Source organism: Vombatus ursinus, unplaced genomic scaffold, assembly GCF_900497805.2.
Source record: "Vombatus ursinus unplaced genomic scaffold, bare-nosed wombat genome assembly UNPS02014799.1, whole genome shotgun sequence".
In the NCBI taxonomy this organism is placed as follows: Eukaryota; Metazoa; Chordata; class Mammalia; order Diprotodontia; family Vombatidae; genus Vombatus; species Vombatus ursinus.
Genome location: NW_020954577.1, coordinates 16,657,667 through 16,669,836, shown reverse-complemented (window position 1 = coordinate 16,669,836; position 12,170 = coordinate 16,657,667). Strand labels below are relative to the sequence as shown.

General features: G+C 43.5%; 1 protein-coding gene across 1 annotated transcript in view; it reads right to left on the bottom strand.

Moving 5' to 3' along the window:
• DGKB (diacylglycerol kinase beta) overlaps window positions 1–12,170 on the bottom strand; it is a 575,035-nt gene that overhangs the window by 423,926 nt on the left and 138,939 nt on the right. Inside the window, exons 9-10 of the mRNA XM_027872326.1 lie at window positions 9,720–9,808; window positions 9,235–9,351 (exon numbers count right to left, since the gene is read on the bottom strand). Coding sequence (XP_027728127.1) covers window positions 9,235–9,351; window positions 9,720–9,808 — 206 coding nt within the window. The remainder of the gene's footprint in view (window positions 1–9,234; window positions 9,352–9,719; window positions 9,809–12,170) is intronic.

The following is a 12,170-nucleotide window of genomic DNA, read 5'->3' as shown; positions in this document are numbered from 1 at the left end:
ATGTATATATATATGTATTTATATATGTATATAAGGTCCATCTTGTCTCCATTAAGGCACTCAGATCCTTAAAATCTAGCCACTACTCGGATTCTTAAGATCAGGCCCACTTGTATTAGTGATACAAATGCTTAGATTCCTTAAGAGTCTGCCCAATATGACAGATGTTCTAATAAACCTTGTCTTTGACTGGGAAAAAAAAAAGATGACCAGTGGAAGGAAGGGACTAGCATTAAGGAGGAGCAAGAAAGAATTTTATGGAAGCCAAAGAAACCAAGAAATGAGAATGAGAAGGGAAAGAATTCCAGGCATGGGGGACAGCTAAAGAATATGGCCAGTCAGGGAGTTTCAGAATTGAAAGTCTGTGGACAGGACTAAAATATAAAAAGATAGGGGGTCAAACAGGACTTTAGATTCAATCATATAGATAATAAGGAGTCACTGGAGTTTACTGAATGGGGGGGGTGACATGGTCAGATCTGAATTTTAGGAAAATCATTTTGGTGGCTAAAGAGACTTGAGTCAGGCAGACTCACCAGCAACTACTGCAATTAGAGGGGATAAAGGCCTGTGGCATGGTGGAGCCATGGCAGAGGAGAAGTGGGCATATCTGAGAGATGTTAGGAAAGTAAGACTCATAAGGACTTGACAACAAATCGGATATGGAGGGAATGTGATGTCAATGAAGACAATAGGTTGGATCCTGAGAGACTCCAGGGATGGTGGGATTCTGAACAGTAAGAGGAAATTTACAAAGGCAGGGAGAGTTGAGATAAAAATGATGAGCTTGGTTTTGGACCTACTGAGTTTAAGATATCTGCAAGACATTTATGTTGAGATGTAGTCAATTGTAGATGCAAGATGGGAGATCAAGAAAGAGGCTGAACTGGGTGAATAGATTGCAGAATTACTTCCATAGCAATGATAATTGAATCTATGGGAGCCAGTGAGATCACTAAGGCAAAGTGGCATATCAGGAGAAAAAGGCTCAGAGAGACATTCATGACTAGTGATAAGACCTAGAAGAAGATCCAGTCAAGGAGGAGGAGAACCAGCAGTGTCACTAAAACTGAGGGAAAAGAAAGGGCAAAGAAGAAGAAGGTTATTGAAAGTGTCAAAGGCTTCAAAGGGTCACAAAGAATGAGGAATGAGAAAAGGCCATTCGATTCAGCAAACAGAGGAACATTGATAATTTTGGAGAGAGTAGTTTCTGTTGAATTATGAAGTCAGAAGCCAGATTACAGAGAGTTATGAAGACGGTGAGAAGAAAGGAGGGGGATTCACTGATTGTAGATGGCCCTCTTAAGGCATTTAACCATGAAAGAGAAGAGAGACTAAGGACAACAGCTTGCAGACAGAGATGGATCAAGGGAAGATTTTTTGAGGAGTGCTGAGGACATAGAAGGGTTTGTGGGCAGGATGGAAGCAGCCAATGGACAAGGAGAGATGGAAGACTAGTGAGAGTGTAAGGATTCTAGAGGATTCTTTAATGTAAAATTATAAACAGCAACAAGATCAACAGTCAAGGCTGCTGTTGAGGGGATCCTAGGTTAGTTAGAGGTTGGACCTGATGGCCTAGAATGGTCATTAGAATTGTCACAAGAAGTTTTTGGTTCTCCTTCTCAGAATTCTTCAAGAACAGACTGAATCTCCACCTGTCAGGTACGTTAGAATGGAGATACTTTTTGTATTTGGATTGGACTAGAGGGTGTGGAGGTCACTTGTGATTCTTGTACTCTGTAATTCTTCAATAAGAAAGGAAATTTCATGAGATGACAGACGCAATGATAAGCGGAAGAGTATCAAGAGAAAGAAAGCTAGGATCATGAAGGGCCTTGAATTCATGTTATATGATGTAAAGGGTGGGGGGCAAAGAAGGTTCAGAATGAACGTAAAAACTGCCTTCAAGTGAGAGCAAGGCTGCAATGTAGTATGGATATCAGGATGGGTCTGTTTGGTCCCAGCGGATGGAACTAGGAACAATGGCCAGAACATTCAAAGAGATCAACAGAGACCTGGTCAGGAACAAAAAAACAGTGAGCAAAATGAAAACAAAAACTCCTTTCTGATAACGAGAGATCTCTGACAGTGGAATGGACTTCCCTAAGAAGTCCTGGGTTCTTCCTCCTTGCAAGCCTTTGAGCGAAGCCTGGAAGATCTTTCATCCAGTGTGTTATGGAGAGAGTAAGAGCTAATAACAATAACTAATGTTCCATAGCTCCTCAAGATTTGCAAAATTCTCTGTCTACATTATCTCATTTGACCTCCTTTTAGAGTACTAGGTGGACAAGATGGCCACTGAGGGCCCTTTCCAGTCTAAGCGTCTGTGATTCTGCAAAAGTAATAAATGAGAATAATAAAAGACAAACTTTTAATGGGACTCTGGCAAGGAGGAAAAGAGGTGAGAAGAAACAATCCCCCTAAAAAGCAGGTCACTGGCACTGAAGAAATCTAGCTGTCAATGTATAGAACCTTCCTTCCTAATCTTGTACAAATTCCAGCACGCTCTCTGAATTCTGACATTTGTAAAAGCTTAAACTCTTTCCCAGCCATTTTTAACCTTTTCAAATTACTATGTGGAATTCAATATTTTAATAAAAAGAGTGTAACTTTACTGTTCTAAAGTCAGATAAGGAGCTGTTACAAATATGATCCCTTTCACCTTCAGATCTGCAAGGTCCACACCAACTCATTCACCCTTCAGACACAGGGTGCCTGCCTGACTAGGGCTTTGGGGTCACAGACCACAGGGCAGATAGTGCCATGTGCTTTCAGCATCTGAGGCCCGTGAAACATATACTTCAGTGGAGATAAATGGGAACAGAGATTGGGAGAAGCTTGGGAATGAAGGATGAGGAGAAGATTAGGGAAGAGAAGGATGCTGAGTTTGGCTTAGAGGACTCTAATACAGGACACAGACATGTCTAATGCTTATGTGATACCCTACTTACAATGTACTTTTGCTGCCTAAGTCATACTTCATCATGTGAATGTATTTGTGTGCACATGTATCTTTAATAGGGTTGAGGGTAATATTTTTTGGGGGAAAAAGAGCTACTGCTTAGGAGGCTAATTTCAGATTGGCTGATATAGTAAATTGAGGCTGATACAGTATCAGAGTCTAAGTTCATTAACTAAGTAGCAAAGGGATTGGACTGAAAGGAGACTTTCCACGTTTGGTGGCAGCCCCTACCCCGCATATCTGATCGAGATTTGAGTTATTATGGGGCAATTTATCTAGATATGTTTAAACAGAACATCTATTTGTTATAATCTACATCTTACCTGAAAACAAAAAAGAAAGAGGTGCTTTAGTAATTCAGGCCTGGGGCAGGAGACGTAGGGGAAGGAGAGGTGACCGCTCTACCCCTTCCTTCAAGGAGTGCAGGGTCTGGCTAGAGAGAGGCAGATGGGCCCTTGTGATGCCATTAGAACCATATCAGCCCACACCTTTCTCTTCCCCAATATACCATGATGGTCTAGGTGACCCAATGTGGGACATCATAAGCTCCCAAGATTGTGTGGACAAACCAAGAATAGTGGAAAGAGACACAGTGGGAGCAAGCCAAGAAGAGCACACAACTAATTTTGATATGGGATGTGGTACAGAAGATGTCAGGGACCAAATGTGACCAGTCAATAAATGTTTATGGAGCACCTACTATGTGCTAAGGGCTGGCAAAACTCTGCTCTCAAGGAGTTCACAGTCTATTGGGAGAGACAATATACAAGCAAGTTTATAGAAATAAACTATATACAGGATAAATTGTGGGAAGGGAAGGGAATTGTGGGATGGAGAATAAACATTTATATAATGCCTACTATGTGCCAGGTACTGTGCTAAGCACTTTTTATAGAGATTATCTCATTTGATCCCCACAAAACCCTGTAAGGTAGGTACTATTATCGTTCCCACTTTACAGCTGAGGAAACTGAGGCAAACAGATGTTAAAAGTGACTTGCCCAGGGTCACATAGCTGGTAAGTATCTGAAGCTAGATTTGAATTCAGGTCTTCCCGACTCCAGGCCCTGTGCTCTATCCACCGAGTCACTATCCAACTGAAGATAATCAACAGAAGGAAGGCACTAGAACTAAGGGGGATTGGGAGAGGGAAACTTCCTTGAGAAGGTGGGGTTTTATCTGGGTCAAATGAATTAATCTGTGAAAAGTAGGAGGGAGAGATGAGGAGGGAGAGACTTCTAGGCATGGGGGATGAGCAGGGAAAATGCCCAAAGCTGAGAGATGGAGGGTCTTGGTAGAGGGATGATAAGGATGCCAGTGTCTTTGGACGATAGAGAACATGTGTGGGAGGAAGGTGATATGGATGGGAGGGAGGGAGGGGTAAGCTATAAAGAGCTTTGAACACCAAAGAGAAGATTTTATTTTTGATCCTGAAGGCAGAGCACCTTGAGTATGGAGGTCAGATCTGCACTTTAGAAACATTGCAACAGCTGAGTCAAGGTTAGACTGGAATGGGGAGAGCCTTGGGGCAGGCAGATCCATCCACAGACTATTGCAATAGTCTGGAAATGAGGTGCTGAGGTCTTGAACCTGTGTGGAGGCAGTGTCAGAAGGGAGAAGAGAGCGAATGGAAAAAAAAAAATGTGATAAAGATACAATCACCAGGACTTGGCATTAGACTGGATATGGAGGATGAGAGAGGGTAAGAATGGCACCTTGTTTGAGAGTTTGAGGAACTGGGAGGGTTGGGGCATCAAAGAGAAGAGGGTACTCAACAGGGTCCAAAAGGTCAAGAAGCCTGAGGATTGAGAAAAGACCATCAGATCTGGCAATTAAGAGATCTTTGGTAACTTTGGAGAGAGCAGTTGTGGTTGAATGATGAGCTCAGAAGGCAGACAGTAAAGAGTTAAGAAGAAAGTGAGAAGAAAGGAAGTGAAAATATCCATTATAGATACTCTTCTCATGACCACAAAAGGAAGGCTATGTATTCTATGAAAGCTAAATGCTTTCCAAGGGAGTTTTTTGAAGATGGAGAAGAGTGGGCAGGCTTGGAGGTAGCCGGCAGGGAGAGATTGAAGATAAATAAAAAAGTAGGAATTACTGACAGGGTCAATCTGCTGGGGAAACCGGGATGGAATAGGATTCCTAGTGCATGTGAAGGGTTTTCCTTTGCAAGGAGAAGGGCACATTGTTGTAGGAGATGAATAAAGGTGGAGATAGTAGGAGGAGGCATCTGGGAGATGTGAGCTGAGAAGGGGAGAAGAAAGAGCTCTTGGGGAATGACCTCAATTTATTTTTCTGTAAAATGTAAGACAAAGTTCTCAACCAAAAGGGTGGAAGGAGAGGGAGCTGTGGGAACTTTGAGAAAGGATGAACATGGTGGGAAAAGTCACTATGGAGAGCGGGTTAGCAAGTTCATTGGGGAGGTACAAAATGTTTGTCTTGCTTCAGTTGAGATTACATACATCACGTGTGCAGCTGGTCCATTCATCATGATTTTGTGAATTCCTCCAGATCCATTCAGTATCAGTGAGGAGGAGTGAACCAAGTAGATGGTGAGAGTATCCAAGGCATAATCAGTAATATGATTAGGGGCAGAGGGTTTGAAGAGGAAAGTGTAGTGAAACCAGTTCAGCAAGGGGTCAGGACGAGGAGGCAAGGAGAGTATACACAGTGAAGGGGTGATGATCTGGGGCAGAACTAGGGCTTGGAGGTGCTGAAAGTCCTGCTGAAGACTATAGCATTTCAGTTGCAGGCAGAGGGAAAGGTGGTAAGACAGATCGTTATTAGATAAGGAGATTGCAGAGTTTCTGAATAAAGAAGCAGAGCGTTTGTGGGTGATGGGAAGACCAAGAATATGACCATCCCTATGTGCAGCTGAGATGGGGTTGAGCAGCTTGTCAAGGGAAATGAGCAAAGCTGAAGATCTGGGAGGTGAGGGGATTATGGAGGGAGCAGCAATGTGTATGCTGAGGTCCCCTAGAATGGGGGCAGGTGTAGGAGAGGGAAAGAATGTGATTGGGCATTGAACTCATTGAAGAAAGAACAGGACAGTCCTGCAGTCTGGTAGACAAAAGCTATCAGAATCCTGAGTGGTTGATATGGATTGAATGAACCTCCAAAAAGTGACGATGATGATGATGATGTGAAGATTGTAACAATGAAGGGAAACAGATAAATTACGTTACTATGTGATGGTATTACATTTAATCCTCACAAACAACTCTGGGAGGTAGGTGCTATTGCTAACTCCATTTTACAGTTAAGTAAAATGAGGCAGACAGGTTAAGTGACTTGTCCAGCTAATAAGTGTTTGAACCTGGATTTGAACTCAGATCTTTCTGACTTCCATCCCAATGCTTTACCTATTGCACCGCCTAGCTATCTCTAGGGAGCAAGGTGTAGATGTACCCACAACTCAGTGAGTTTGGTTAATGAATGAAAATGTGACCAGTGCTGAAACAGGTGGCCAGTGAGATTGTTTTTATCAAGAAGGAGGCAAGTCTTAGTCAGGGACAGATGAAGAAAGGAAAAGATATAAGATGAAAGCAAGTTTGTTACCTACAGGGCATGTATTTCAGACAGCACAGTGGAAAAGGTGGGTAGTTTTAGGATGCAACGTTGGGGATGAGAAAGAGGCTGGGAGTAATGGAGGAGGCAGTAGAGGCTGAACAACAGTCTGTGTGAAGACAGCAGGGGTTTCAAGGTCACTGGGATGAGGGGATGATGGGGGGCGTTGTTAATCATTATCAGATTAGTTCAGGAGGGTCATTAACATCACCGATGGTTCAGCCTCAGGATGTGGGCAATGCAGGTGAGGGACCAGTGAGGGAAGCTGATGGGATAGTATATTTCTCTTATCTTTTCAAGCAAGCTAGGCCAGGAGATAGGCAGAGGAACAGGAGAAAAACAAAGTCTCTCCGGCATCCTGCTAGCTAGAAAATGGCAGCCCAGGAGACCAGTATGCACTGGAATGTCCCTCTGATCACCCGAAGTCAGGAAGAGGCCAGCTTAGGAGAGGCCACAGAGAGTGGCAAGTCATGAGAGGAAGCGTGGCATGTGGTCAGAACTAGGAATGCACTGAGCCTTGGGGAATGATAAACGCCCCAAAAGAGGACAAATCTCGTAAGTGAGATTCACGGGGGGATGTCAGTAAGAATTACAAAAGAAGAAAAGGTGGGGGTGGGCTGCCATGACACCCACGCCAAGGGTACGTGATGAGAAAATGGCTTTTCCCAAGTATCTAAGCAAGCTTTGATGCACGCTATCGACCTCACTGAGCAAAGATGGGAGAGCAATGGGTGGCCATCACTGGAGGAATCTCGGCTGGGCAGCTGTGAGAAAGATTAAAGCAGGGAAAAAAGGCGTCATCAGAGAATTGACCAGGAAAATACCGTGGCATGGATACCAAGGGAGGAGAGGGCTTCAATAGGGGCTTTCTGGTCAATTATATCAAGCCCTGTGACTGGAAGCTCTGTGAGGGCAGAAGCCATGTCTTATATCATCTGTTTCTCTCTCCCTACCCAGAACAGGGCTTTACACACAATAAGAATTTAACACATCTTTCTTAAATGACCGCACCCATTAGACAGGGAGCCCTTTGAGGGCAGAGCCTGACTTTTGTCTTTCTCTGTATCCCCAGTGTTTATCACAGTGCTGGACACATAGTAGGTGCATAATCAAAGCTTGTTGACTGAATGACTAGACAGAAGGTGCTCCTTCTATAAAGAACAGATTTTGAAGTGATGGTGAAGGCAAAATCACTGAGGGACAAGGGCTGAGTGAGAATGAAAGTCAAATCTTTGGTGCTGACATCATTAGCATTATAGCCCCCGGTAAATTAAGCTTGAATTTCAATTTACCCAATCAAAATGCTCGCTCCTAAAAATAATAATTAAAGCATCAAACTAAAGAGACTTCACAGAGCACAACGGCTACCAGGAGGGAGCTGTATTCAGTCAGATCCAGCCTGGAATCTCATCTGTGACATTTCCTAATTTAGTGAGACCTTAGGGAATATTTTGGACCTCCCAGAGACTCAGTTTTCGCATCTGTAAAATGTGGACAGTAACATCTTGAGTACCTCAATAATATATGTAAAGTATTGTGTATATATTTCATAATGTGTTATATAAATGTCAATTAATTTTATTTTCTTCCTCTCTCTCTCTCATACAGTAACAGGGGCAGGTCCCTAAAAGGTCAGAAATAAAAACAATATAATTCCAAAGACTGGGGTGGCCACAGGATAGGAGGTATCAGAGGTGAGTGGACAGAGATAAAAAGATAGATATTTGAAAGATCACAAAAAAGAAAGAAATTCCAAAGTTTCAAAGTATCATATCTTCTTCAAAATCGGGCTGAATACTGAAACCAACAACCATATTTGTATCTTTGTGTTAGAAATTCCCTTTTAACCACCCATAATTAAGAATAATAAAAAGCTTATTCTTCATAATAGTTTGAGGGTAATTCCAAGTGTAAATATAACTGGGTACTAAGTAATAGTTTAAAATGTCTGAAGAAAACATATTTATCTTTAAAACATACTTCATTGCATTCTAAAACGTATGTCATAGTGTGTTGTTTCCATTATCCTCTGTGTGTGTCTAGTAAACCTCTGAGAATCCACACCCCACCCCCCTGCCCACACCACCTCAGAGCGGTATCTGTGTTGACTTAGCTGAGACAGTTCCCTCTATTGTTTTCTCTTCACAATAATGGGACCAGAGCCTCCTTTAGGCTTGGGACAGATGCCATCCCGCCAACCACACAGGTCCAGAGAAGCCACTGGAGTGACATTACTCAGAAGGCCTGTCTATGCTGACTTCTGTCAACAATAAAGACTCAAATACATTTGGAGAACTCCGTGTGAAACCTGTGGGGGCTGAGAGAGTGGCTATTTCAGGAAGTTTAGTTTGAAGCAGATTTTGATCAGCTTTTGCACAGAGAAGGGGCCTTTCGATCCTCAAAGTCTTTCCCTCGGGGCCTCAGGAAGTTTGGCCTAACTGTTCTCCAGGAGCAGCTCCAATCTAGCTCCAATCTATTCAGGAATCTATTTGCTCAACTATAAAATGAGGGGGCCAGACCAGATGACCTCAAAGAAGCCTTCCAACACTCTAATCCTTCAGCTGCCTTCACTCATCTATGAGATGCCCCATTGAGCAGACCCCCAGGGACACGTTAATGAGTGTTGTCCACCCCACAATCTCCAGTGCCCAGGGAGCCCGCAGGGCACCTGCCTCCCCATGATTATTGTTCATTCTACTCACTGTTATCTGACACCAAACACAGTGAAGTCCAGTCAGGCCTTGGTAGCATTTGACATTTTTATGACACTTGTCACACTTGGCTGGGCAGTTGCCTTCAACCCAGTAATGGTGCATGACCTGGGAAGGAACAATAGGGGTAAGAATAAGTTGACATTGACCCAGTAATGGTGCATGACCTAGAGTAAAACAATGGGCAGGGGTTGTAAGACAGTGAGCCTTACCATGCCGTTGACCCGGTAATGGTGTGCGACCCAGGAGGGAACAAAATAGGTAGGAATAAGATGGCAAACCTTGCTTTGTCATTGGCCCAGGAATGGTGCATGAAGTAGGATGGGACAATAGGGACAAGATAGAGACAATGAACCCTGAGCCCGGAGATTGACTCAGTAATGATGCATGACTGAGTATGGAACTAGGCAAGCAGGAACAAGATGGCAGGTGGTGCCCTGCCGTCCTCAAGAAGCCAAGGCAAACTCAGCACTCACATCTGTGTTCTTTTTGGACTTCACATAGGTCTTGATGCAAGATGGAGGCGCTCTCGCCACACAGCGTTCATGGACTGTGTACTTGCAAACTGAAAGGAAGCACATGGATAAACCCTGATTACTTCTCATCCTGCTCATGTTTTTCCAGGGAAAGCACGGCCTTAGCAGGGCCTCCTCATCCCATACCCATTGCCGTCTAATCAATTCAATCAGTCTCAGCAGGGACAAGCTAAAGGAGACTGGTTTTTGCCATGAGATACAAAAGGCCAATTAGCACAGGAAATATTCTGCATGGGAAAAGCCACAATGACTCCATCATGGCATAGCAGGAAATGCTTAATTAAATCAGTCCTCACGAAAATTTTTCACAATAACTCTCAAATGACTAAAATATTAAAGAAAAATTGATGACTGCCAAATGGCTTGGTGTCATCTGCTCATCAGAAGAAAATCCACATTTTACAAACCATGGGCGAGGGGAGCAGCTGGCCAGCTTGGGAAGCGGACCCCAGAAGTCGCTGCTGAGCTGTACATCGATTGATTCCAACCTTAAATGGCTGGGTTTTCTCTCCCCTGCGCCCCCCCCCCCCCCAGAGAGCAGTGGGTATCCTTCAGGCCAAGCCAATACGAGCCCTAACCCTGCCTCTCCAGGCAACATTTTCCTTTGCTAAACCACATGTTTTGTTTGATAAACTTGTCTGAATACCAAAGGAAAAAATATATGAAGAGAATGAAAATGTCAGAAAAATAATCAAATGTTTAGAACTCAGCAGCATCTCCAATTCCTTTGCATGTTTAGACTCTTAAAGAAATTTAGCTTAATATAAATATGTTCATGTGATAAAATAAAGTTACTGCATCTAACAACATGGAATATATGAAAATATGGGGGAGGGGGAATCCAATTAAATCTAAGATGGCAACATGGTGTATTACAAAGGAAAGACTCCTAAATGTGGGACCGAAGATCCTAGACTGAAAACCCGGCTTTTCTGTCTACTGTCTGAACGACGTTAGGCAGGTCAATTCCCATTTCCACATGGGTGATAAGGAGAGGATGGAATTAGATGCCCAAAGGCCTCCTTGACCTCAAATGTTATGATATGACTCCTGGTTGCTTCTTTTTCCATCAGAGAGGGATGTTTAAGCAGCCAACAGCATCATTCCAAGCCATATTTCTTATGTTTTCAAGGTATTTTAGCTAAAGAACTCACTCAGATGATTCTATTATCTTTCTCAGAGAAAGACTGCGCAGATGTTCTCTGCAGCAGAGCCCCAGATCCTAGATCAGAGGACCTGATTTCAGATCCTGCCTCTGCCATCACTTCCACTGTGGTCTTGGGCAAGCCATTTACCCACCTGGGCCTCAGTTTCTCCATCTGTAAAATGAGGGGGTTGGAGTAAGTTTCATCCCACCTAGATCTTGGATCTTATGAACCTTAGTAACTATTAAGTTCAACCCATACACACAAACACACACACACACACACACACACACACACACACACACACATAAGAATTGCTTTATAAGGTATTCAACAAATAGTCATCCTCCGGCTTGGCTCTATGGCCTCGCCTCTCTGTACCATATTGGGATGGCTCAAATGGGTAGAAAGATTCTCCTAATACTGAGCTTCAAATGTGCCCCTTCGGAACTGCCACCCATTGTTCCTGTACCTGTCCTGTGGGGCCAAGCAGAATAAAGTCCCTCCTCCATAGGACAGCCCTTTAAATCCTTAAAGATGTGATCGTGCCTCCCCTCCCCTGCTCTGAACATTCTTTATTTCCTACTCAACACCCCCAGTTTCTTCAACCAATGCTCAGACGGCGTGGGCTCAAAGCCTTTCTTCATTCTGTCCTACACAGATATTTCCTAACTTCTCCATACCCTGAAACTGTGGCACACAGAAATGACCCCACTCCATATGTCATCACATCAGGGTGGGTACAGTGGTACCACCTCCTCCTTTCTTGTCTCAATGCAGCCAGAGAGCTCAGTCATTTTTGAACTATTACATCACATTGCTGATCAACGTGAACTCACAATCCACTAAAACCCTGAGCTGTTTCTTGAGACAAACTGCTGTCTACTTATGCCTCCCTCGCCTTGTGCTCGTGAAGTCAATTTCTTGAACCCAAACGCAAGACATTATATTTCTCTTTATCAAAACCACATTATCAGATTCATCCCACCATCATTGGCTGGCAAGCTCTTTTTATACCCTTCCTCTGTAACTCAATATCTTAACTTTCCCTCCTAGCTTGGTGTCACCTGAACAGTGGATGAGCAAGCTACCTCCTGGAGGTCTGTCTCCAAGCTATTGATGAAAATGTGAAACAGCAGAGGGCCAAGAACAGAGCTCTGGGATGCTCTGCTGGAGGCCTCCTTCAGAACTGACATCGAGTCATTAATGAATAAATTCTTTTTGAGTCAGATCAGACGAACAGCTC